Source organism: Heptranchias perlo, chromosome 30, assembly GCF_035084215.1.
Source record: "Heptranchias perlo isolate sHepPer1 chromosome 30, sHepPer1.hap1, whole genome shotgun sequence".
Taxonomy (NCBI): Eukaryota; Metazoa; Chordata; class Chondrichthyes; order Hexanchiformes; family Hexanchidae; genus Heptranchias; species Heptranchias perlo.
Window position 1 is genome coordinate 8,615,486 of NC_090354.1, and position 27,557 is coordinate 8,643,042.

The following is a 27,557-nucleotide window of genomic DNA, read 5'->3' on the forward strand; positions in this document are numbered from 1 at the left end:
GATGGAATACACTCCATTTGCCTGGATGAGTGCAGCTCCAACAACACTCAAGAAGCTCAACACCATCCAGGACAAAGCAGCCCACTTGACTGGCACCCCATCCACCACCCTAAACATTCACCCTCTTCACCACAGGTGCACTGTGGCTGCAGTGTGTACCATCTACAGGATGCACTGCAGCAACTCGCCAAGGCTTCTTCAACAACACCTCCCAAACCCACGACCTCTACCACCTAGAAGGACAAGGGCAGCAGGCACATGGGAACACCACCACCTGTACGTTCCCCTCCAAATCACACACCATCCCGACTTGGAAATATATCACGTTCTTTCATTGTCGCTGGGTCAAAATCCTGGAACTCCCTACCTAACAGCACTGTGGGAGAACCTTCACCATACGGACTGCAGCGGTTCAAGAAGGCAGCTCACCACCACCTTCTCAAGGGCAATAAATGCTGGCTTTGCCACTGACCCCCACGTCTCATGAACAAATAATTAAAAAGACATCCCTGGCCTTCTTTGAAATGGTGCCATGAGATCTTTTACATCCACCTGAGAGGGCAGACAAGACCCCTGTTTAACGTCTCATCCAAAAGACAGCACCTCCGACAATGCAGCACTCCACTCGAGTGTCAGTCTAGATTTTGTGCTGAAGTTTCTGGAGTCGGACTTAAACCCACAATCTACTGACTCAGATGAGTGCTACCACTGAGCCACAGCTGACACCAATTACACCTAACTCAAAGAAAGTTATTAAACTCGTGAAAATCTGTAAGTTCAAACTGTTAGGACAACAGTTTAGAAAGAGCAGTGAATATTTTATACCAAAAGTTTGCTCATTTTTCCTTCTGTCTTTGCAACTAATTTTCAAACATTTGGTCTCTGTTGAATATAGTCAGTAGTCTGTTTATGTTTCTTAACCTCTAATAATCTAATGAGGCAATCAGCATGTGTTGGGGTTGTAACATATTTGGAAATATTCTGAGTTTGACTTTCCTGGACCTCCTTTTTGTTTCTTCCTCATTCAAAGTGATTAAGGAAATAAATTATGAATTTTTGGAATAAAAACAGAAAATACTGGAAACAGTCAGCAGGTCAGGCAGCATCTGTGGAGAGAGAAACACAGTTAACATTTCAGGTCAATGACCTTTTGTCAGAACTGGAAGAAGTTAGGAGATTTAACAGTTTAATAAGCAAATACTGAGCCAGAGAAAGAATTGAGGGAGGGGGGGAGAAAATAACAAAAGGGAAAGTGTGTGATAGGATGGAGGTCAGGAGTGATTAAATGACAAAAGTGATGATGGTGAAAGGCCAAAGGGGAATGGTAATGGGGCAATTACTAAAAAAAAGGTGGGTCCAGAGGAGGTGTAAGTGACAACAGCAGAACCATTACCAGCAACTGAAAACATTCTAAATTTGGCTGACATAAAATTATGCATTGAATCAAATAACTGACACTTATGTATATAAAAATAACACTAGTTCTAAAATGTACAGAGAGAGAGAGAAGGGAATTGAGGGATACAGGAGCAGAGCCGGGAGATGTAATTAGTATACAGATAGACCAGTTGGGCCGAATGGGCTGTCAATTCTATGTCGACACCAAGCTTGGTGTTACCTAACCACCACTTACTGATTGTTTTTTTTTTCTCTCTCTTACTCGTTCCAACTTTGACAATATCCCACAATACCAAAAAAAAACCCCTTGGGCTTTCAGCTCGGTTCGTGCAATAGCAGCAGCACCATCAATGGCAACGACGAAGAAGACTCCAACTCCTATAAGGGTTTTACTACGCGATGACATCACACCCGTGCAACGCCACCCAATCAGATTTAAAACTTTAAACCGTTAAAGGACGTTGGAAAAATACAAGGAGGGCTCCGATTGGCTGCGATTTAGGCGGGCTGGGATCCGAAAGTTTTTGAATTTCATTGAGAGATTCGGCGGGAGCGCGAGGCTGCGAGCGGCGAGGGCTGGCGGCGAGAGGGGGAGGACGTTTTTCGGTCTTTTTACCTCAGATCTTTTATTATCAACAAAAGAAATTTTCTCAGTTTTTAAAGCAGGTTTTACAATTTCCTTGTTTTTTTAAAAAGAAAGAACTATGGATTCGGATCTTGCATCGAGCCCCTTAAGAGTGAGTATAACGTTTTTTTAAAAGAAAAATCGTTTCGTTTTCGCTTAATAAAGCTGGGTTTGACGCTTTCTTAAATCCTTCACAAGGCTGCAACGTTTATGTTCTCCCCCCCCCCCCCACCATTAGGTTTTAAAATACAAAGACATCTCGTTAAAGAACCGAGTAACATCGCCATCGGACGGATTTTTCGCTCCAATAAAGGCTCCCCGCGGTGCGATGGGCTTTGTTGTGGAAAATCTAATTCTAACCTTTTCCCCGAGAGAAGATTTTTTTTTAAATGAAGAATTTATTGATGTCCCTAATTTTGCAAAATGTTTACTTTGTATTCTTGCATCCTACTCCCCTCCCCCCCCTTCTCATTAAACAAAGACGGCACTCTTATTTTAAGCATGATGTGGAGATGACTGGGGTGGACAAATGTAAGGAGTCTTACAACACCAGATTATAGTCCAACACCTTTATTTGAAATCACAAGCTTTCGGAGGCTTCCTCCTTCGTTAGACTCACTTGACGAAGGAGGAAGCCTCATAAAGCTTGTGATTTCAAATAAAGCTGTTGGACTATAACCTGGTGTTGTAAGACTCCTTACTCTTATTTTAACTGGCTGGTACAGATGTCATGGGCTTGGAAGAGGGCGCAGAGGAAGAATTACCAGAATGATGGGGGAGGGATTTCAGTCATGGGGAGAGTCTAGAGAAGCTGGGATTGTTCTCCTTAAGAGCAGAGAAGGTTAAGGGGCGATTTACAACAACTTGCTATCTCTGTACTCTCCTCCAGCCCAACAACCCTCCGAGATCTCTGTGCTCCTCCAAATCTGGCACATCCCCAATATTAATTGCTCCACCATTGGGACGTTTTACTACGTTAAAGGTGCTACCTAAATGCACGTTTTTATTGCATTCATATAGTGCCTTTAGTGTAGTAAATCGTCCCACAGTGCTTCACAGGAGTGTAATCATAGAAAATGTGACTCCAAGCTAAAATAAGGAGATATTCGGATAGGTGATCAAAAGCTTGGTCGAAGAGGTAGGTTTTATGGATTGTCTTAATAGAGGTGTTCAAAATAATATGGGGTTTTGATAGCGTAAATAAGGAGAAACTGTTTCCACTGGCAGGAGGGTCGGTAACCAGAGGACACACGGATTTAAGATAATTGGCAAAAGGACCAGATGAGGAGAAATCTTATGCAACGAGTTTTTATGATCTGGAGTGCACTACCTGAAAGGGTGACGGAAGCAGATTCAGTAATAACTTTCAAAAGGGAATTTGGATGTATACTTGAAATGGAAAAAAGTTAAAGGGCTATGGAGAAAGAATGGAGGAATGGGTCTAATTGGACAGCTGTGGCAAAGAGCTGGCACAGGCACAATGTACCAAATAGCCTCCTTCTGTACTTTATGATTTAGGATTCAAATGGAGGATCCAGTTATTTATATCCTGGATAATACATTACCCCTCTACTCCTCCTTCAATCCTCTCTCCCTACCTTCTAGTCTTGCTTCAAACGTCAAATGGAAGGAGCTCATGGACTTCAGGTTGAGGATATCCATGCAGCTGCCTCTGCTGCTCACCTCCACAATCTCTCTTCCCCCATCCCCCCCCACCCACAGCTCTATACAGCTGCTTGCCTACTGTCTCCCATTCCGGCCTCTCTAAGCTTATTTTGCCCATGAGACTCACTCAATCTCCTCCCCACTCAAGCTCCCTTGATGGCTGACATTGTCGGTGGTTGCCTTTCCTCGGGTGCCATTCTGCTCTCCATCAAGCACCCCAATCCTCTTTACAAAAAAAACACGCTGTCACATCCATCTTCTCCAACTCCCTCCCTAAGGTGTTCAGCTGTGTCTTTCATTGCCGTAAAAAAATTCACATGATATTTATTTCTTTTACTATCAATAACCAGGTCTGCAGATGTGCACATCTGCATGAGATGTCAGCATGACATGCATAGTACGTAATATGCTGACATCAGGATGCGATGTTCATGCATCTCTGGACCTGATTCTTCATAAGGAAACAATGGAAAATTTTGGTGGCATTTTCATTCAGGAGGAAAATGTTTTCTGCCAATTCACCAGCTGGAAAAAATCTGGGTATCTGCGGGCCACTGTAGGTGGCTGGTGGCGTGACATCCCAGGATTGAGAGAATGGACAAAAGGCCAATGAAAGAAGCGGACAAAAACTGCTTGGCGTTGCTCGGATTTCATTAAAGTGTACTGGTGGGCATGTGGACTTTTGCACTATGTCCGCCTGAGCTGTGGCAAAACACCCAATCGTATAATAAATATAGATCTGTTCTTCAAAATTTGATTTGTGTTTGGAGATAGCATTTGAGCTGTATAGCACTAAAAATATAGTAGTGGTTATAGAGCATGTCACTTGTGGCAGCAATTTAAGATGAAAAAATATTTGCACAGTATTAAAGTGTTTTGGTTTAACTGATTTCCCTCCCCCTGCCAAAAATTGCCCTAAATGAATCAGTCAACAACACTGAAGTATTTTAGATATGTGGTACATAAAGAGCATTTGACAATTGGCTTATAACTTTCCCTTACAATGCTTGTGTTGGGTCCTGTATCACTTTCCGGTGTGTGTTCCATATGCCATTGGCACATATCATTTTGTTGTATGTTTTGCTATAGGGTGTAATATCATCAACATTCCTAATTTTATTTTCCTCTTCAAACAGCCTTTGTTTCCCAATCAAGTAAGTAAGGTGAAGAAAGGTGATGATGATCGAAGATTGTCTGTTGAAAGAATCTACCAGAAAAAGACACAGTTGGAGCATATTTTGCTCCGTCCTGACAGTTACATCGGCTCTGTGGAACCAGTTGCGCAGGTGAACTTTGATCCTTTTAGTATGGCAAATATAACGTCCTAATCTAAACTTCTTGTTTTTTGTTACGAACACAGGGGTGAAATCTTGTACGTTGCTTCATTTTCACAAAAATTGTCAATGGGTGGAATAATGTACCACAAAGGATGGTGATCACCCATTTCTAAGATAAAAATAATTTCTATATAATACAGTCTGCAATTATTTTGAGTGTTTTATTTCAAGTTTGTGATTTGCCTCATTGTGTTTTTAATTTTATGGTTTACATTTGCAAAACAATGTCAACTTTAAAAAATTTCCTTCATTTAATAACATAACCTCGTGAAAATTTTGTTTATAGGGGAAATTGCGATTAAGTGAGGGATGTTTGCGGGAGGGATACAAGAGTGACTGGCAAATAATGCTGTTCACTGCCTGATGCATTGTGTTGAACTAAGTGCTCGGAGAGAATATTTGATTTTCTTCGATGTTAAATTGTTCGCTAGGTATTTCAATTATAGACATTAAAAGGAAATGCTGTTTATTGCCTCCGTTGTTCTCATCTAAAGGCCCTAGAGTCTGTTTCCATGGGTTCTGGTACCTTGCCCGTGTGCCCTTTTTAAATGTGTGGCCAAAATAGTGATCGACCAGCGAAGGGTGCATCACCGCTGAGCCCAAACCTGTCCTCACGCGATGCCTATGTGCATGCATTTTCCAGCAGGGCTCACTGATAATAATCCGGAGCAGGAACCCGCTTGATTTCTTTTTTCACTCAACCCCCTCCCTAATCCAGATTGAGGCCAGTTGTTGCATCTCACTTGCTTGGGGGTGTTCTTACTGAGATTTAGAATGAGACATTGGGGAGTTTTAATTTGCCAGGAGTTTACCTTTGAAAATGCTAATGCTGTATGGGAAAATTACTAGGAGAGTGATCTCCAATTGAATGAAAATGAGATCTATCTATTCTTTTTATAGCAATTGTGGGTGTACGATGAAGAAGTTGGACTAAATTGCAGAGAAGTGACTTTTGTTCCTGGTTTGTACAAGATATTTGATGAAATTCTAGGTATGTGGAAAAAAGATCCTGAATAACCTTTCTGTATTTTGAAATGTGCGCATAAATTGAATTGCTAAATTAACTCTTTTTTTTTAATAGTGAATGCAGCCGATAACAAGCAGAGGGATAAAAGCATGTCCTGCATCAAAATCAATATTGACCCGTAAGTGTTTTTAAAATCCATTTAGAAGCCCCTTGTGGATTCCTAAACATTTATTTTTTAAATCTGAATATTATTGACATTTTGTTCAGAACTCAAAACTAATTACATGTACAAGCTGACCTTTAACATGATCCCGTTTGTGTAAGTGAACCATGTCACATAACGTGAAAAATTATATGCTGTGTAGCTCCACTGCCGCCATTGACATCATCAGAAGTGGGCTAGAGTGCACTGAGACCCAGGTGTTATCAGTCTTATGCAGTAAAGATGTTTAGAAAGGTCAGTTTGATGTTTACCGTAAATATAATACAATTTGTGCGATAGCCACCTGTCCAGTCATACAGCATTGCTTGCTGAGCTCTAACCTGTTGCTATTTTTCGGAGACTTGTAGCCTAATGAGACATATCACAATTGTGGGATGAGTCTGAAAATCTGCGGATTAGTTGACCCAAATAATTTAATAATAAAATGATAGAAGTATGTGTACAGTGGTTACACATCTTTTAGTCTGGGCAAATTTCCTTCATATTATTTACTTTGTTTTGTTACATTGACTGCCAGTCATCTGAAAAATCAGAGGCTCAAACTGATCAGCCTTTGTTGTTATCCTCAATTATACCATCAATCCAGAGCAAACTCAGTGCTAAATCATTTAACTCCACACAGCTTAGTGTAGCTCCACTACTGCCATTGACACCATCAGAAGTGGGCTAGAGTGGTCAGCACAGAGCAACATGTATATTGCTAAAATGTGGCAGAACCATGTCTAATGATGTAATGGTAAACAAAATAATCGGTCTTGCAAACTAAAGTTTCTGAAATAGAATGGAATCAATGCATTCTGGGTGACTATTTTCTCAAAGATAGAGTGGATTTTCGTTAGCTGGAGCATTCTCTAATGCTCAGTAAGCAGTTAAGCCCTGCAGACCAAGAAAGCCCTGAGTTTCATCTTTTGCACCAAGTTAGCCAATTCCAGTAAGGATTTCACTCTTGATCACTATCCAGAGAATCTGTTGGAAATGGTGAGGTAAGGGCAGAATCGGAATATTTAGCCTGCCAGCACTCACCGTGAAGGCTCACATGTGAATGATGACCACCTAGTGACTTATTGGAGGGTGGCCGGTGCTGACAAAGGGAAAGATCTAGCAAGAGAAAGATCTATAAGCAAGTGAAATAATTATGTTTTTTATTCACAGTGAGAATAACACCATTACTGTGTGGAACAATGGAAAGGGAATTCCTGTTGTAGAGCATAAAATAGAGAAGGTTTTTGTTCCAAATCTTATTTTTGGCCAGTTACTGACCTCCAGCAACTATAATGATGATCAGAAGAAAGTCACTGGTGAGTTTGTGTTATTCACTATTATTTGGAGTTCAGCTATGAGAAGTATAAGCTATAAATATTAGTGTCTGTCATAAGAGAAAGTACTTTGCGTGTGAAATACTGGTGAAGCTCAATTGAGACGAGCCTTCCCTCCATCGCAGACATTCCCACACCTACCCGCGACACTATCTCAGAGATGCCTTCACGTCCCTGTGACAGTATTGCACCCATGCAGGAGTTGGACTCCTCCATCCTCTGCGCGATTGTGGAGAGTGCACGTGGCAACTGTTCCAGTATCTCGGCAATGTGCTGCTGGCCCTCTGACTCTCCTTTTTATGGCTGGCCCCCAGGGTTCAGCATCTGGATCCAGCTGAGCAGAGCCTGGAGAAGAGTGCTCCCACCGACGCGGACTCTCCAAGGCTGCCCCTGCCACCAGGGTCTGCTCGTGCTCACATGTGCGTGGTGACTCATCATGTGCAAGCCCAGCTAACTGAGGACAGGGACCCACTGAGGTGTGTGTATCTGCGCTGGTGGATGGCAGAACACAGAGAGGTGTGATTGAGTGATGGTTACATAGTGACCCGCTGCATGCATTGGGTGGGGGTGACAGTGAGGGAGATACATGGGAGGTCGTGTTTGAGACATAGCCATGAGATTGTATGAGGATTGGGTTGCGTGATAGTGTTCGAATGGGAACTGGGGCGGTGAGTAAATGCAGGCAAGGTGAGGATGAAGGTTGAGTGGATGTGAAGAGTGATGCGAGAGCGTTGTGGTGGCAGTGCAGAAGGAGTTGTGTGGTGGTGGAGGTGATGTGGAAGTCGGAGTGTGGGAGAATGCGTAAGTATACTCACTTTGGCTGACCTGGTTAGGTCATTAAAGTGCTTCCTGCACTGGACCCAGGTTCGGCTGACGCTGCTGCTGCTGACCTCCTCTGCCACCTCGAGCCAGGCCTTCTTGGTGGCAGAGGGAGGCCACCTCCTCCCACCAGATGGGAAAAATGTTTCCCTCCTACTCCTCACCCCATCAAGCAGCACCTGGAGTGAGGAGTCAGAAAACCTTGGAGCAGCCTTGCCTTGGCCTGCTCCACCTCTTATTTTGGTTCTTTGCTGCAGGAGGTGCATTGGAGGACTGCCCCTTTAAATAGGGCTCCTCCTGCTGACAGCCTGTGATGCGGGTGCGCAGTGCGCCCGCTACGCAGGTCTGCAATGGGAAACTCGGAAGCACGCGTAAGTACCTTTAATTAGGCTGCGATCGCATGGGGAGCACCCCGATTTTACTGGGCATGTTACCCATGCACCCAGTCGACCCACCCCCCTGCTGCCAACCCGCCTCCCTCCTAATTTCAGGCCCATAATTCCTTAATTTAAATTCATCTATTCTGTTCTAACCTTGCTTTTGTATAATGTTTTACATCTATGTTATTTATAGTTAAATAGCAAAACTCATGGCAGTTTGAGAAGTAGAGTTGGTTGGAGTACAGGAGAGTTTCTTTGCAATATAGTTGAGCTGGGAGAAGCAAAGCTGAGATGTAGTGCCATCTTTTGCGAGAGGAAGTAATTACAGCATGACAAGTCAACAAACAATTTCATTATAAATGTACACATAACAATTTATAATGGAAAAATTTGCCAGGAAAGTATGACAAAATGTGAATTGTAAGCAAGGATTTGTAGACTGGCAATGAATGCAGATTTTAAGATTCTTAATGTAGATAGAAAATGCCTTATCTGCTCATAATGATTTGTTTCTCCATGAAACATGGTTTTCATGCTCACTGAATCAGGCTATATGTAACGCTGCAAATATGATATTTTTTTTAAAATGTCAGTGTATAAATTGCAAACTCTGATGCCATCAGCTTTTCCTTTTTAAACTATTACCGGATGAGAGAATAAACCTTATTTGTTTCTTTCAGGTGGTCGAAACGGTTATGGTGCAAAACTCTGCAACATTTTCAGCACAAAGTTTACAGTGGAAACTGCTTGCAGAGACTACAAGAAATCTTTCAGACAGGTATATTGAATTCCTGACAACTCTAGATGGAAATAATCTTTTTGGTCTAGCTTGGGTTCAAAAGAACTTTAAAATTGATCTTTGCTCAGAGCAAAGTTTGCAGTGTGAGACAGTTCTTAGGCTGGAATCTACAGATTGTCCAGCGTTTTTACCAGAATGTAGGTGTTGCAGCCTTGAAGAATTGATGAGAAAAATCGTACTGAATGCTACATCACTTTTCAGTTTTTTTTAAAGCAAGTCTATTTTGAATTGTGTTGGTATTCTTGCTTGCAGTAATCTTCAGAAAACACATTATAGCATGAAGTGTGTTATGCAGGTAGCATGTGTGCTTTAGTTAATTAAATTCCTGTTTAAAATCTTTTTAGACAAATTCTGGGATAATGTTGTAAAATTTAATCAAGGATTGGTTTTGTTTAATTTTATCTTGCTGTCCTCTGCAGACCTGGATGAACAATATGAGTGACGCACAAGAGGCTAAAATCAAGTCCTTCGACGGTGATGACTACACTTGTATCACCTTTCAACCTGATCTCCCTAAATTCAAAATGCAGATCCTTGATAAAGACATTGTGGCTATTATGTCACGAAGAGCATATGATATTGCTGGCACCTGCAAAGGAGTTAAAGTTTTCCTAAATGGCAAGAAATTACCTGTAGGTTTTAAATGATACAGTTGGGGTGATTCTGGGAAGAGGTGTATTGGGGCACAACCAGATCTGTATGCCACCGCATTATATCATAAAGGAGGTGGCAAGTGGAGAGTTTTTTTTAAGGAGCTTGTTCCATTTTAACATATAGTTTTAAAGTTAATATAGCGATTTACTCTAACGTTGGATCTACTCTAACGTCTATCAAATGTTGGATATTAAGTAATGATTGACCCAACAACAACTTGCATTTATATCCTGGACAGAAAAGTGAAAATAATGTATCAATGCTGCTGCTGCTGCTTAGTTTCAAGGTACAAAAGAGATATCCAGTTACATTCAGGTCTGTTGATCCCCAAAAAGTTATTTTGCACTTCATATCCATATTAGATTTGTACCTACCATTTCTTGCACAAGAAGGCAGATGGACAGCATGCTTCTAGGCCCCATGTTTTTTTTCGAGTCAACCCACTATTTAGATTAGAAACTCTGTTATTTATAGCATTCTCTTCTCTTTCTGTTCCCAGGTTTCAGTGGGAGAGTAAAGAGAGTTTTGTGTAACAATTCCTGTGAATAGTAATTAAAATGTACTTGAACAGAATTGATCAGTAAATTAGATGATGTCCACAACTGTGGTACCTTACCTTGTATTTCTGCTTATAGGTTTCTGGATTCCGTAGCTATGTGGATCTTTACATAAAAGACAAAGTGGATGAAACGGGCAGCCCACTTAAAGTAGTCCATGAAGCTGTAAATGAACGATGGGAAGTCTGTGTGACTATGAGTGAGAAAGGCTTCCAGCAGATAAGCTTTGCAAATAGCATTGCTACCACAAAGGTAAGCTAATGCTTCATTTTACTAGTTTCAGGTGTCTGGCCAAATATAATTGCCTTGTAAATGTGACCTTAAAGAAAAAATGGTTGTCCTGATGGCTTGATTTAGTTTATTCAGGGAATAGCTGAGCCATATAGACCACACAGGTCCATGGTTTGATCTTCTGGGTTGAGTTGGCTGATCTCAGCCAGGGCAGTGGTTTAAAGAGGAGAAAATGGACAATGGCTCAGCTATAATGGCAACTTGTGTGAGCGACTGCAAAGCAATTGGTACCTGTGGTGCTGTATCTCAGTATGGAGTCTGCTTTTTGGGAAAAGAGAAAATTGTTGAGGGGCCACAAAGTTAGGTTAGGGATTGCATGGAACATTGGGTTAGCATACTTTTCTTTTTACTTCTAGTGAGTTTTAATCCAAACCTGACAGGCATGTAAGGTGCTAAATGGAATGAATTTGTGCAGTTTCAGTTCAATTCCTAGTAAGCCCAAGTTGACAGCACAAATTCCCATAATTGTGATTTTTTTTTTAAAAATGACACTGAATTGGCAATCTCGGAGAATCTATACAGATGGCTGTTATGACGAATGGAAAATTCATTTGTATGCTGTAGAGGGTGATCTTCTGGAGCTGTAAATTGTTGAGACAGAGTTGGGGAAACGTTATTCAGTATCCATGTTGCACTCCACATGTCAAGGGTGTGCATGATTATTAAACTGGGTAGCAAAAAAATAACGTATTCTGTCATCTGGTGCTGCCATCTTAACCTTGAGCACAAAAGAAAATGAATAAAAATATAATTTAGCAATTTAAAAAGCTGATTGCCCTTTCAAAATAGTATTTGGGATAAATTGAAAGACTGGCTCATTGTACCTTTTTTATAACAACAACTTGCATTTATATAACGCATTTAACGTAGAAAAAAAATCCCAAGGCGCTTTGCGAAGGTATAATCGAACATACGTGTAATGAAACATAAGATTCTGAGAGGGCTTGATAGGGTAGATGCAGAGAGGCTGTTTCCTCTGGCTGGAGAGTCTAGAACTAGGGGGCATAGTCTCAGGATAAGGGGTCAGCCATTTAGGACTGAGATAAGGAGAAATTTCTTCACACAGGGTTGTGAATCTTTTGGAATTCTCTACCATAGAGGGCTGTGGATGCTCAGTCATTGAGTATATTCAAGGTTGAGATAGATATATTTTTGGACTCTAGGGGAAGCAAGGGATATGGGGATCGGGCAGGAAAGTGGAGTTGAGATCAAGGATCAGTCATGATCTTATTGAATGGCGGAGCAGGCTCGAGAGGCGGTATGGCCTACTCCTGCTCCTATTTCTTATGTTTCTATAAATTGACACTGATCCAAAGGAGTTATTAGACATGGTGGCTAAAAGCTTGGTCAAAGAGGTGGCGTTTAAGGAGGATTGCAAAGGAGGTGGTAAAGTGAAGTGGTTTAGGAAAAGAATTCCAGAGCTTGAGGCCTAGATGATTAGAGGCACTGCCGCCAATGGTAGACCGATGGGAGTGGGGTGCACAGGAGGCTAGAGTTGGAGGACTAGTCGTCATCTGTTTTACTTGAAGCACTTTAATGACTTGTGTGACATGTCTTTTTGCAGGGTGGTAGACATGTTGACTATGTCACTGACCAATTAGTTAACAAGTTAATTGAAGTTGTTAAGAAGAAAAATAAAGGAGGAGTGGCAGTGAAACCATTTCAGGTAAGGCTTGAATAAAAGTGCAGTCTGACAGCATAATCAGATGTCTGAAAATAAAATTTGTCTTTTTGATGTAACTAACTGACTGGTATGCAGATATGAGGTAGAAGGTGGATTTTAAGTGAGGGGGAATGTAGCCCCCAGTGGTTTTTGACATTTTGCATGTTGGGTATCCACTTGAAATAATGACCACTGGAGGGATCCCCTGTATTAACTTTTAAAAGACAGATCAGCAGAAATCTGATGATTTCACAGTTCCCTTATGGTCTTGAGTTTTAAACCTTTGAAACTTAAGACAGCATCTGTTTCTCTACTTTCTGAAATAGATGATGCTACCTAATAAAAGCAGTACTGAGCCTGAGTTATGTTCTTAATCTGTCCCAATCTAATGTTTGTCATCTGAATTCCATACCAAAAAATTCCTTTGGATTTGCTGATCATAGTAAGCAAATTGTAATCTTTTTTTGAGAGTTGACTGTATGGTATTCTGTTTTGCTGTTTGTGACTGCAACATATTTGGTTGTTCTGTGTTGCCTGTATGTGTATTAATTTTAAAAAGCTGACAATTTGGATTTGTGATAGGTCAAGAATCACCTGTGGGTCTTTGTGAACAGTTTGATTGAAAACCCAACATTTGACTCCCAGACTAAAGAGAACATGACCCTTCAAGCAAAGAGCTTTGGCTCACGGTGTGTGTTGTCAGAGAAGTTTATCAAAGCGGTATGTTTGGCTTTTGATTGTTTTTCTGTTTTGAGTTGTACCCTTGACTATAGATTTTCATAGTGTTCCAAGTGAAAGGCACATTATATCTGAGTAATGTACAGCAATTTCATAGGATCATAGAAATTACAACACAGAAGGAAGCCATTTGGCTCATTACGCCTGTGCTCATTGGCCACTGTGGTAAAGGATTCTAAGTTCTAATAACACTGAAAAAATGTCTTCTAGCTTCCCCCTTCATTCTTTTAGCAATCATCCTGGTTCTATGCCCTTTTGTTACCGATCTACCAACCAGTGGAAGTAATCTCTCTAACAAATCTTCAAGATTATGATAGTAATGTTCTCTATTTCAGCTTTTTTTTAAAACAGCCCCTATTTTTGAAGCAGTTCTTAAGAACTGTAGCCTCTCATTCCTGGTACCGTTCTAGTGAACTTGAATATTTTTCCTATAGTGGGGTGTCCAAAGCTGCACACTATCCTCCAGCGGTGGCCTAACCAATTTAACATAATTTCCTTGCTTTTGCATTGAGTGCCATTGTATATAAAACCCAGAATCATATTTAAATTTTTATGGCTTTGTCTAGCTGCACCCCTACCGTTAAAGATCGGTGCATCTAAACTTCTACATCTCTGTTCCTCCAGTCTTTCACAAATCTTAAAATTTATGGCATACTTCCTTTCACTGTTTTTCCCAAAATGTACTTAGCATTTCTCTGCATCTGCCATCTACCTGTCTACTCTGCTAAAATGCCTGGTCTCTTTGCATTCTTTTGCTATACCCCTAATTTGGTTATTTTGCCCCTACTCCTTGCTTTCTGACCACTAGCCATGTCTCTTATCTATGTAGCTACATTCTTTTTAATACCATTTGCATTAGTTTTTGTGACAAATCTCTCATTCTAGGTTTTCCTGTAGATTTCATTTATTTTTAAATGAATGACCCGGGGAGGGTCACTGGTATAGTTTTCACATTTATATCTAATTTCAGTTATCGGTGCTTTCCTACTCATCAGAAGACTGGTATCTTTCTTTATGCTAAATATTTTAAGTAGTATTTGATTGTGGGATGCATGGCAGAGCTTCAACATGCTGGGATTGACTAGCAGAAGGCAAAGTCACAACCACAATTTTCTGTTTAGCCATTGTTGTGGAAGTGATGAACAGAGACCAAAGACTTTCCAAGAGAAGGAAGGGAGTTGACCAAAGCTGTCTTCCTTGGTAGTTACAACTTTAGAAACCTGTTTCATGAAGCCCACTGATGCTATTTCATTACTTAAGTAGCAATTTTGAGTATTTATATGTTTATGATTTACAATTAAATTACTCTGCCGTAATTGCTTGGACCAGAATCATAAAAACAGTTGTCCCAGTGGTAAGATTGTGTTTCACAGAATATTCTTGTGTTTCCATTGTAGGCAATGAACTGTGGTGTCATTGAAAGCATCATGAACTGGGTTCGGTTTAAGGCTCAGAATATGCTTAATAAGAAATGCTCAGGAGCGAAACAAACCAAGATCAAGGGAATTCCCAAACTGGACGATGCTAATGATGCTGGTATGAAGAGATTGCATTTTATTTTCTGGCATTTGATACTAACCAATGTTTTGGGGATGACCCATGGTGTTAGCAGTCAAGTTAAGGATCTGTGTTCAAGCGATGAGCAATTTAGCACCAGAAAAAACTAGTTTGTGAGCTGTAACTGGCAGATGTGGTAACTTTAAAACTGTTCAATCATCAGTGACTTTGTGAATTTAAGTTCTAGAGGGATGATCAAATGCCTGACTTGTTACCAAGACCTGTAATATAAGCACAACTAGGAATTCTGTTCTTGTGTTCACTGGATTCAGTTGATTCATTTATTTTCTTGTGGGAGGAAGATTATCCAATTGAACTTTAAACATTCCATAAGCCATCTCAAATCATATGGTGAAAACATTGATTTAAAAACTCTTAACATTGAGTTATGTAGATCACAGTTGAGCAGGGTGGGTGTTCACAACCACAAGTTTTTCAGCAAGGTAGTCATGGATGCCTTTTTTAAGGCTCATTGTTAGATTCATACAGCTAGTTGCCCATGTGACAATTGAGGCCTGAAGTGATCATGGGGTAAATTTTCAGTTGGCGTTTCTGGCGCAGCTTCACATAACAGCAGGATAAATCCAGCATGCCCAATTTGTGGCCCTATTATTGTTCCAGAAAATTGGAAGGGCTATGAATCAGGCATGTTGACTACCACGTTTGATGGTCTGATTTGCCCTCCTGTCAAGCATCTGGCGCGGTAACTAAAATTTATCCATTGGAAATGGTGCTTTTTGTGGCTGTTAACACAAGTATTGGGGTTTTGATCTTGGTGGAATCACAGGGTTTCTGATCAAAACTTAAACTGAGCCTCATTTATTAAATTTGGTGTTCTCAAACTAAATTTTTCAAATGATGGAAGGATCTTGATAATTGGGAGAACGTAAGAATACGAGGATGTGCTTTTGTTTGTACAGTTTCAGACATTTTCCTTCTTTAGATCCATAGATACTGAATACATATAAATTCATTTTGGGACATGAATTATTATGTGACCATAAAGATGAAACTTTTTTTTCCAGGAACTAAACATTCTCACGGTTGTACCCTCATCCTCACCGAGGGAGATTCAGCCAAGACTTTGGCTGTGTCAGGTCTGGGAGTAGTTGGACGAGATAGATTTGGCATATTTCCTCTTAGAGGTAAAGTTCTCAACGTACGAGAAGCCTCTCACAAACAGGTAGGTCGATGTAAAGTGTAAAATGTCCATTAGTAATGCAACAGCACTTGCATTTATGTAGCATCTTTAATGTTGTAAATGTCCCAAAGCACTTCATAAAGACATAATCAAAAAAATAGACACTGAGCCAAAGGGTGGAAGATTACTATGGTTGACCAAGAATTTTATCAGAGTTGGATTTTAAGGAGGATCTGATAGTGGAGGAAGGCATATGGGATTTAGGGAGGGATTCCCAGTGCTTGGGGTCCAGGCAGCCGAAGGCACGTCTGCCAATGGTAGGGAGAAGGGGTGCACAAGAATTTAAGAATTTTAAATTTGAGGCAATGTGGACAGGGGTAATGGGCAAACAGGATGGGATACGGTCAGCAAGAGTTTTAGATGCTTATGGTTGGTGGAGGACAGGAGGCCAGCAGAGGAGCCTTGGAATAGTCAAGTCTGGAGGTGGCAAAGACGGGATAAGGTTTTCAATAGCATGTGGTCTGAGGTAAGGATGGAGACTGCCCGCTGTACAGCTGAGCCACCCATGGTGGACTTGGCTCTGGCTGCACCCCCCCCCCCCCACGCCCAGAGGAACCCACTCCCTCACCAGTATTCAGAATCTCACTCTTGTACACTAACTTCTGTAGTTTTTTTTTAAAAAGAGGGTACACAGTGCTATGTTCGCCTCTGCTATGTTTTTTTCCTCTCGGTGCTGTGAGGGCGTGTTCCTTGCTATCAGGCCACCAACGGTTCTGCTCTTAATTAATCACTATGGGTCAGATCAGGAAGAGCTGCCCACTCTGAGTTGGTGTTTCAGCAAGTGAACCGTGCCATCATTTATTACATTAATTGTAGGTTCCAACGGATAATAAAATGGATTGTTATTTTGGTAGACAATTAGAAATATTTGGGTTACATACTTAATGGGGTTTTTGTTTTGCAGATTATGGAAAATGCAGAGATCAACAACATGATAAAAATTATTGGTCTGCAGTACAAGAAGAACTATGATGATCAGGAGTCTCTGAAGACACTCCGCTATGGAAAATTGATGATTATGACAGATCAGGTTGGCCTAATTAAGTTGCAGGATCAAAATTATTGCCCATCTTTTTTTAGCAGTGTGTAAAAGTTCAGGACGAGAATATCCAAATGATAGTTTTGTCATATTATTTTGTGGCAACACTGCAAATCAACCTCTCCTCCCTGTCCCCCCACAAAGTTGTGATCTGTTGACATTGCAGTCTGTTGCAAGTTAATGCCAGTAGGGAAACAAGGTATACATTGTGTTTTCTGTAAGGATTGAACATGCTAAATATGATAATTCAATATATCAATGCATATTGCTAAATGAATTGCAGGAAAAATTATTTGGTGCACTAACAACTTGACCAATTTTGATAGTGTTGAACATTGTGTGGCAGCAATTATGAAAGCAAGTGAAATATTAAGGTGTATTATATCTGTGTGGATGAGACAACAACTTCAGTGAGACCACCTTCCCAGTGCAGAGTTTGGTGTACCCAATTCATTGCGCTACTGATTTTCTGGTGATTAATATTTGGGAGCACTGCAAATGGGCTGTGCAACCTTTGCACCTGATTCTCCACGTTGGGAGTGTGGTGTCTCATTGAATTTACCTGTATGAATGTCCAAGCAGGGATACATGGATTGTGTGAAGATACGTTAATATATTTATGGTCAGCTTATTTACAAAAAGTGAAAGATCAGAAAAAAATTCCAAGACCTGCAAAGATGGTGCTGGATCCAATGTACGTTAACTTGGAAGTGAGACTAAAGTATTGAAGTCCACATTATATAAGTTTTTTAAAAATCTTTCTCTCATGCTCGCACGTCATATACTATGCCAGGCCAAGAGGACAGATTTGAGGTCTTGTTTATAAAATTCTTCTGTCTTAATACATTCAATTATTCAGATTTGTGGAGAATTTTCCACACTCCCTTATAGAATGAATCCTAATTCTACTGAATTATTCTTTTGCAGGATCAAGATGGTTCACACATCAAGGGCTTGTTGATCAATTTCATTCATCACAACTGGCCTTCACTGCTCAGGCATAGCTTTCTTGAGGAGTTTATTACTCCAATTGTAAAGGTTTGTCCATAATTTCTTTGAATAGCATTAAGTGAAATGTTAGTTGTGGAACGAAACTCCAGTGAAGCCCATAATGCAAAAGATGAACAATGAGATTAATTCTGAGTCAAAATTACTTCAGTTCCCCATGAAATAATGCAGCAGAGACGGACGGAAACTTGTATAAACTAAGATCGTGTTCTTTCCAGGTGTCAAAAAACAAGCAGGAAATGGCATTTTACAGTATCCCTGAATTTGATGAATGGAAAAAGAGCACAGACAACAACAAGACTTGGAAAATAAAGTACTACAAAGGTTTGTTATAAAAACCCTGTGTGGTGGTGCTCTCTCAACCATGTAAGAACCTAATTTGTTTTATTATGAAGTTTACTCTGATAGTTGAAAATCCACTTTTAGCATCATTTCACGTTTCATTAGAAATGGATCAGAATACAATCTGCTCTTCATTCTTGTAGGACTGGTTCCCAACTTCAGTTTAAAAAAAAACATTTTTGTTAATTTTTTTCCCTTTGCCTGTGCCCCATAATATTTTTTGATTGGCAAGTGAACTGTTCTCATTTCCACTCTAACTGTCCACAAGTGTCTGACATCACTTTCTTTGTGATATTCTAGTTCTATTTTATTGTAGTTGCAGATGTTGCTAGAAGTTTGAACTCTCAAAGCTCGCTCAGAGTTCCTGTAACTGCTATCTCAGGTCAAAATGATGAATGCTTCACTGTTCCAAGCTGAAATTAATATTAGGCTTCAAAGTGCCAGCATCACTTTCTATACTGCTTTGGTATAATCCTAATTGTATATGGAGATTGAATGAAGAAGAATGTTAGTCTGTCTATCTAGATAATGATCTCCCACATTCTTGAAAAAAAATTGGCTAGGTGCCTTGCTTCGTCATGTATGTTATATCTAACAAACCAGCCAAGATGGGCAACTCGCCCAAGTTTATAGTACAGATCACCAGACTACAAAAAAATTTAGTTCCTATGCCACTTTCTTTTTTAAATATTTTTTTTAAAGGGAAGATTTCATTGAATGAAAATAAATAATTAATGTTTAAGTTGCTTTGTGCTGAGTTGTGAAAGTGCGTCATAGGCAAGTAATCTAAAATAAGTGTACTTATGCAGCTGGTTAACATCTAACTACTGAATTTAAATCATTTAGGTCTGGGTACGAGCACAGCTAAGGAGGCAAAGGAATATTTTGCTGATATGGAGAGGCATCGTATCCCCTTTAAATATAGTGGACCAGATGATGATGCTGCGATCACCCTGGTAAGAACGAAATGCTACAATATATTATCAAAATCAGAGTTTCGATACTATAGTGCTTCAATTAATAATCCTTTCATTCTTCAGGCCTTTAGCCGGAAAAAAATCGACGAACGCAAAGAATGGTTGACTAACTTCATGGTTGATAGAAAACAGCGAAAGTTACATGGATTACCTGAGGTATTGTATCAAAATTCATTTTGCTTCAAATCACACAATTTCTCTTTGAACTAATGATGCTATAACCTACCAGCCTGAATATGCCACATGGAAGCTGAATAAGATAAAAATCGGGGCGTAAACAAAATGGTCATACGTAGACCCATGGCTGTTATTACCAAGGACAAATTTCCAATTGGCATAGTAAAATTGTGTGCCAAGGAGCAGGATATGGCATGCACTGCTGTAGAATATTCTTGGATATACTTTCATAAGCTGATTTTTACCTTTTTTGCAGCAATTCTTATATGGGAAACAAACAAAATATTTGACTTACAATGACTTTATCAATAAGGAACTGGTTCTCTTCTCAAACTCTGACAATGAGAGGTCAATTCCATCACTTGTGGATGGTGAGTCTTTAGCTGTAAATCATCTGCTCTGCTTTAGCTGTAAATCATCTGCTTTGCTTTATTAAAAAAAGGTCTGTCCATAACATAGCCATAGTTTTCCAACTGGATTGCTTAACATTTAAAACAGTTTATCAACCCTTGGGCAACTCTATCACTATTCTGCCATGCAAATGTATCTGGTCTTCGATGTGTTCCCAAGATAGTTATATAGTAGCTGTTGGGTGTTGCTTTCCAGTGTTGAGGAAAATGGTGAAACATATTTAGTGGTGCACATTAATATTGGCACATGGCAGCACTTCCATATTTGCTGGCCCTGTACATGTAAGTTCTGGAAAACTTTGCTGACCTGGCAATGAGCCTTCCTGTATGTGACCAGTTGTAGATAGCAAAGGGGCTAAAAGTTAGCCGCTTCTCCGTTTCATTTTTTTTCCCGTACCTTTTGTCATGTTTTTTAATTGGATATGTAGATTTGTTGGAAAACAATTGAGGGAGAGTGGAAAATAGAATCATACAGCACAAAGAGGGGGGGGGGCATTCAGCCCATCGTGCCTGTGCCAGCTCTTTTGGAAGAGCTATCCAATTAGTCCCACTCCTATTCTCTTTTCCCGTAGCCCTGCAAATTTTTCGGTTTCAAGTATATATCCAATTCCCTTTTTGAAACTTACTACCCATTCAGGCAGTGCATTCCAGATTATAACAACTCGCTGCGTTAATAAACGTTCTCCTCATTTTCCCTTTGGTTCTTTTGCCGATTATCTTAAATCTGTGTCCTTGTTATCAACCCTCCTACCAACGCCCCTATTTACTCTTATCAAAATCCTTCATAATTTTGAACACCTCTATTAAATCTCCCCTTAACTTTCTCAGCTTTTCTAATCTTTCCACATAACTGAAATCCCTCATCCCTGGTACCTTTCTAGTAAATCTCCTTTGCACCCTCTCCAAGGCCTTGATATCCTTCCTATAGTGTGGTTCCCAAAATTGGACACAATAGTCCAGCTGAGGCTTAACCAGCGATTTATAAAGATTACCATATGATAGAGATGCTGAAACAGAATCCAGAGTTTCTACATTCCTGAAAAAAATGTTATGGTGCATACAGATAAATAGTTTTCTTTAGTTCTTCGCTAAAACAGGTAACCTGAGTATAAACTGACGGGAATAGGAATATTTTTAATAAGTTGTGCCATGGTCTTCATGTGAACCTAAATGAGAAGGCATGCCAGGTGGTCAGTTGGAGTAAAATCTGTGTCTGGCTATTTAAGATCACATTTTCTGATATGGATCCCCTGGTAGCTGTGGTTAAATGAAATATGTGGTTTTCTATTGAGTCATAGCCCAGAAGTACCCAGTTACAGTCCCTAGTCTGTGCTGGATTAGTTGATCTCAGCCAGGATAGCAGTTGATGTCAAAGAACAAACTTCACTTTAAGAGTGCACTGCAAATACTTTAAACTATTTGACGAGCATTTCTTTCACTCATCCTTATTCATTAATCAAGGCCTGAAACCTGGTCAGCGCAAGGTTTTATTCACCTGCTTCAAGCGAAATGACAAGCGTGAAGTCAAAGTTGCCCAGTTGGCCGGTTCTATTGCTGAGATGTCAGCCTATCATCATGGTGAGGTAAGACTCTATTGGTTAACTGGTATGAATTTTTTTTTAAATGATTTATTTAGCTTGAAAATTATTCATGGCCTTGTGAATTTTGTGGCATATATCAAATTCCTACTTGTGGAAAGGATAAAGCTTTTGGTTGTAAATGTGGATTTATAGTACATATGTGGGTTACAGACGATTGAATAATTTTTCTTCCAGTAGACTTAACTTGTCTATCATACGTCAGAGTAGCAGTTAGTGTCCTTCTCCTCCAAAGTCCCCAGAAGATATTTAATTAGAATATTTGAATTTTTTCCATTGCGCCTACAATTAGTAGGATTACCTCCTGGAGCTGAAAAAACCTTTTTTTTTCCACAGACACCAGCAGATGTGTTGTGGTGTTGCTTGCAATGAGTCTGGGGTTTATAAGAATACCGATGTTATGCCAAGTCGTCTAAGGGGTGCAGTCTAGAATCTGTCAGTATTGGGAGCAGGGTTTGGCAGCTTTATAACAGAGGGGCCCAAGCGAATGAGATTTAAACTATCCTTGGGCCCTTTCAAACCATCAGGCCCCATTGCATTCCTGCCTGTCAGCCTCCTCCCTGACCCATCCTCCGGTACCACCAGCACAAATTTACCCTTTAGTGCACTATTGAGAGTCCAGTGGTGTAGTGGTTTATCATACTGGACAAGCAACCTAGAGGTTGTGAATCCAAATCCCACCTTAGAAAGTTGTGAAATTGAATTCGAGAAAAATTACTATTGTTGTAAAAACTCAGTGGGGAGGGAGGGGTGGTGACCTCCGTGCACATGACTCTAGACTCCTCCATCACCATTCCTGGGTATGTCTGGTGGGTCCGTCTACCTAACACCAATGTGGGAACACCATTAGCACAAGAACTGCAGCAGTTCAAGAAGAAAGCCCACCACCTCAGGGCAACTAGGGTGGGCAATAAATGCAGCTATGGCAGCATTGCCCACATTCTGAGACTAAATAAAGAGCTTGCTGATTTATACAGTCATTAATAAACGTGAATTTCCATGAACAAAAATTACTCATAAAAATGCATAACTGCTCAATGCCCATTTTCTATTCTTATATATTTAAAAAATCCCTTGGACCTTAAAAATGGTTCAGAAGATCTTGTATAGTTGAATTTTCAACAGCAATAAAGAGGTAAGTGACTAAAATTAATTCTCAGTAAACAGTCTTTATTTTATTTTCTCAGTCAACAAAAAAAAACTACAATCACAGATGATGTCTATCTGAGTAGTTCATAATAAAATACAGCATTTGCTAATACCAATCTTGCCCAAAATGAAGCTCTGAGAATTAAATATTGACTTTCTTTCAAAGTCAAATCCTCAAAACGAGGGACATACCTTTCTATCCTTAACAGTCATTCTGATGCACAGTTGCAGACTGGGAAATTGTGTGATGTATAGGTGCTCAGGATGTACGTGTGTGGTTAATACATGTGGACAGCAGTTATGAGGTAAAAATATCCAGCTTATCAGACAGGCTGATGCCTTGAAGTAAAAACTTTAATGTGAGTATTGAGATACAAAAGATAATTCAGTGGGTATTATGAAATATGTGATTTTTGAATTTTATTTTGTTTAAATATTTCAGTCACTGATGAAAAAAAAGACGATTTCAGAAAGCATTTTGATTTCATGCGATTAGTTTATCAACTAATTGTAACAGTGAAATATTTGTTTTTCGATAAGTTCTCTATTATAAATGTTGACATAAAAGCACAAGATGTGACAACAGGAAATGTGCCATACGCAAGAATTCTGATATATGGATATTTTAATATTTTAGTCAAATCGTGAAGTTGGAGGTGTAGCTCCATCACAGATTGTTAAAACATATAGGGGTAGAGTTTCCGCTTCGGGCACAATCAGCAAATTGGGTGCAAATTGCGCTTGAAATTGCACTGGTTAGGTTTCAGTTCAAGTCTCTGCTAAAATGTATTTGCATAATCATATGCATTTGCATAATCACAAATGTAAAATCTTCTATCAATCAGTGCATTTGCATTAAAAAAATATTCATTGATGTATTTAAGAATGGTAACCTGGTGCAGTTTTATTAATACAGCTGAAAATGGATTTATCATAAACAATAAGCATTTCTAATAAGTGTCCAGTCTTCCACCTGTGAGTAGCCTGATTTTAAATCACTGAAACTGACTTTAAAAAAACTACTGAACCATTTACTAGTTTCATTGGTGTACATTAGTCAGTTTCCTAGTAAAATTAAATATTTTTTAATATGTAAAAATGTTTAAAACGTGCCTGTGTGCCTAAGAAACCAAGCTTAATTTGAAGACCCTCCTCGAACAGGTGCAGTCGGCAGAAACTCGCCATCCTCGTTATTTCAATTTGGGGGCGGGGCTGGCTTCGGGTGCAAATGATTTTTGAACCAATATTAAAGATCGCGGAAAATCGATTTACGCTTGTAAGCTTGATTTGCTGTGTTCTTTTGCACTGGTTCGGGCAGATTGCGCTGGCAAAACCATTTACTGGGTCTTTAACCATCTAAATTGTACAGTTATATAAAAAGAAAAAGGGTGGCTACGGCAAACGTAGGTCCCTTAGAGGATGAGACCGGGAAATTAATGGTGGGAAACATGGAGATGGCAAAAATGCTGAACAAATATTTTGTTTCAGTCTTTACGGTAGAGGACACTAAGAATATCCCAACACTGGACAAACAGGGGGCTCTAGGGGGGGAGGAGGTAAATACGATTAAAATCACTAAGGAATTGGTACTCAGTAAAATAATGGGACTCAAGGCGGATAAATCCCCTGGACCTGATGGCTTACATCCTAGGGTCTTGAGGGAAGTGGCAGTAGGGATTCTGGATGCTTTGGTAATAATTTTCCAAAATTCTCTGGACTCAGCAAAGGTCCTGGCAGATTGGAAAACTGCTAATGTAACACCCTTATTTAAAAAGGGTAGTAGGCAGAAGGCTGGAAATTATAGGTAGTAGGCAGAAGGCTGGAAATTATAGACCAGTTAGCCTAACATCTGTGGTGGGTAAAATTTTGGAGTCTATTATTAAGGAGACAGTAACGGAACATTTAGATAAACATAATTTAATAGGACAAAGTCAGCATGGCTTTATGAAGGGGAAGTCATGTCTGACAAATTTGCTTGAGTTCTTTGAGGACACAACGTACAGGGTGGATAAAGGGGAACCAGTGGACGTAGTGTATTTAGACTTCCAGAAGGCATTCGACAAGGTGCCACATAAAAGATTATTGCTCAAGATAAAGAATCACTGGATTGGGGGTAATATTCTGGCATGGGTGGAGGATTGGTTATCTAACAGGAAGCAGAGAGTTGGGATAAATGGTTCATTCTCTGACTGGCAACCAGTAGCCAGTGGTGTTCGGCAGGGGTCGGTGCTGGGTCCCCAACTCTTTACAATCTATATTAACGATTTGGAGGAGGGGACCGAGTGTAACATATCAAAGTTTGCAGATGATACAAAGATGGGCGGGATAGTAGAGAGTGAGGAGGACATAAAAAACCTACAAGGGGATATAGACAGGCTGGGTGAGTGGGCGGAGATTTGGCAGATGAAATACAATATTGGAAAATGTGAGGTTATGCACTTTGGCAGGAAATATCAGAGAGCAAGTTATTATCTTAATGGCGAGAAACTGGAAAGTACTGCAGTACAAAGGGATCTGGGGGTCCTAGTGCAAGAAAATCAAAAAGTTACTATGCAGGTGCAGCAGGTGATCAAGAAGGCCAACGGAATGTTGGCTTTTATTGCTAGGGGGATAGAATATAAAAACAGGGAGGTATTGCTGCAGTTATATAAGATATTGGTGAGACCGCACCTGGAATATTGCATACAGTTTTGGTGTCCATACTTAAGAAAAGACATACTTGCTCTCGAGGCAGTACAAAGAAGGTTCACTCGGCCAATCCCGGGGATGAGGGGGTGGACATATGAGGAGAGGATGAGTAGATTGGGACTCTTCTCATTGGCGTTCAGAAGAATAGAGGCGATCTTATTGAAACATATAAGATTGTGAAGGGGCTTGATCGGGTGGATGCGGTAAGGATGTTCCCAAGGATGGGTGAAACTAGAATTAGGGGGCATAATCTTAGAATAAGGGGCTGCTCTTTCAAAACTGAGATGAGGAGAAACTTCTTCACTCAGAGGGTAGTAGGTCTGTGGAATTTGCTGCCCCAGGAAGCTGTGGAAGCTACATCATTAAATAAATTTAAAACAGAAATGGACAGTTTCCTAGAAGTAAAGGGAATTAGGGGTTACGGGGAGCGGGCAGGAAATTGGACATGAAGCTGAGTTCGGATCGGTCAAGGCCCTGTGGGTGGCGGAGCGGGCCCAGGGGCTGAGTGGCCAGGTCCTGCTCCTACTTCTTGTGTTCTTTAGATTTGAGGTTAGGATCAGATCAGCCATGATCTTATTGAATGGCGGAGCAGGCTCGAGGGGCCGATTGGCCTACTCCTGCTCCTATTTCTTATGTTCTTATAACATCACCTGTGGTATTTGAGTTACTCCATTTATTCACTGATTGGATTTGATGCTGTATTTCATAATGTATCACAAAGTAATCCTGTATGTAAAGAAAATAAATGATAGTGAATTAAACAAATCTGAATTGGGGGATGTGCAGGTTTACATTTTATTGTGCACGTTACACTGATGTGCTGATATTTTTTATATTGAGTCCAATATTTTGAACCTTCTTCAGAGGCACAGGGTGCTTAGCAGTGTTCAAATATGAATTCACTGGGAGCACTTATGATCACTACCCAAAATACGTTCCGTTATCTTCCCCACCCAAAAACAAATTCTTGATTTTACTTTCGCAGATGAAAATTCAATCATCATTTGTTGCATTGAAGTTCTAACGTAGTTTGTTAACTACTGATTTAATTGATGCTTTCAGGTATCCCTTATGATGACAATTGTTGGATTAGCTCAGAACTTTGTGGGCAGCAATAATATCAATCTTCTGCAGCCAATTGGTCAGTTTGGTACAAGACTTCATGGTGGCAAAGATGCAGCAAGTCCTCGATACATTTTCACTATGCTCAGGTGGGCACCATTACAACATTTAAGTTCCAATTGGTAGTAGCTAGAAATTACTTTGGAGAGATTTGTTTTACTGACCAATGTTGCACATTTTGACGGCCAATTTTAAAGACAAACTTAAAAAATTGTCTATTAGTGATCAACTTATGTTTTGTCAAAGACACTGATTTAAAATGGTATTCCTAGATTTCCTTGTCCTTCCAGCTTCCCAAAGTACTTAATGGCTACGTTGTACTGGAAATGAGTTAATAGATGAATGACCAGTATATTTTGTTGAGTAGTTTTCTTTCAATGAAATCAGATCTCTCTCGTCTTATTGTCGTGGTATGCTTTTGTTTTCGAGATGACTGAGCCACAAGTTAATAATGGCTAGAACAAATAGAAGTTTATAAACTGCTAATTTTTTGTCTGTTCCAGTTGTAACTCATTCAAAGTGAGGAGTTAAGTCAAACTTAAACCATATCAATGCCGCAGAATTTGCTGTCAAAATAAGAGTGAGGCTAACACACTCACCGTTATTTATGCGCAAATCACACAGCAACTTCAGGCAAGGGCAGTTAAATGTGAAAATCTAAAAGTTGTTGTACATTGCAAGCAGAAGAAAGGTTTCTAAAGGGGCAAAGAAAGGCATATTGTAAGCTCTGGAAAGGTTTGGAGAGAAGGTTTAGCTGGGAATTTTTGGACAAAGTATCCTGGAAGGGGGAATAATAAAATACAGATAGTCGTTTGAAAAATAAAGCTGAAGAACTTGCCTGTAGAAGAGAAAAGTAC

The 27,557-nt window shown here is 40.0% G+C and overlaps 1 protein-coding gene across 2 annotated transcripts in view; it reads left to right on the plus strand.

Moving 5' to 3' along the window:
* The first annotated feature begins 1,955 nt into the window (after positions 1 to 1,955).
* top2a (DNA topoisomerase II alpha) overlaps positions 1,956 to 27,557 on the plus strand; it is a 53,258-nt gene continuing 27,656 nt past the window's right edge. Inside the window, exons 1-20 of one of the 2 annotated variants that reach the window (XM_067968837.1) lie at positions 1,956 to 2,135; positions 4,825 to 4,974; positions 5,926 to 6,016; positions 6,107 to 6,170; positions 7,368 to 7,513; positions 9,411 to 9,508; positions 9,949 to 10,161; positions 10,819 to 10,992; positions 12,596 to 12,697; positions 13,277 to 13,414; positions 14,830 to 14,968; positions 16,015 to 16,172; positions 17,095 to 17,220; positions 18,157 to 18,267; positions 18,456 to 18,561; positions 19,426 to 19,535; positions 19,620 to 19,712; positions 19,990 to 20,104; positions 21,605 to 21,726; positions 26,641 to 26,789. In XM_067968837.1, coding sequence (XP_067824938.1) covers positions 2,103 to 2,135; positions 4,825 to 4,974; positions 5,926 to 6,016; positions 6,107 to 6,170; positions 7,368 to 7,513; positions 9,411 to 9,508; positions 9,949 to 10,161; positions 10,819 to 10,992; positions 12,596 to 12,697; positions 13,277 to 13,414; positions 14,830 to 14,968; positions 16,015 to 16,172; positions 17,095 to 17,220; positions 18,157 to 18,267; positions 18,456 to 18,561; positions 19,426 to 19,535; positions 19,620 to 19,712; positions 19,990 to 20,104; positions 21,605 to 21,726; positions 26,641 to 26,789 — 2,438 coding nt within the window. In that variant the 5' untranslated portion in view covers positions 1,956 to 2,102. The remainder of the gene's footprint in view (positions 2,136 to 4,824; positions 4,975 to 5,925; positions 6,017 to 6,106; positions 6,171 to 7,367; positions 7,514 to 9,410; positions 9,509 to 9,948; positions 10,162 to 10,818; positions 10,993 to 12,595; positions 12,698 to 13,276; positions 13,415 to 14,829; positions 14,969 to 16,014; positions 16,173 to 17,094; positions 17,221 to 18,156; positions 18,268 to 18,455; positions 18,562 to 19,425; positions 19,536 to 19,619; positions 19,713 to 19,989; positions 20,105 to 21,604; positions 21,727 to 26,640; positions 26,790 to 27,557) is intronic. The other variant, XM_067968838.1, reaches the window with a different exon arrangement.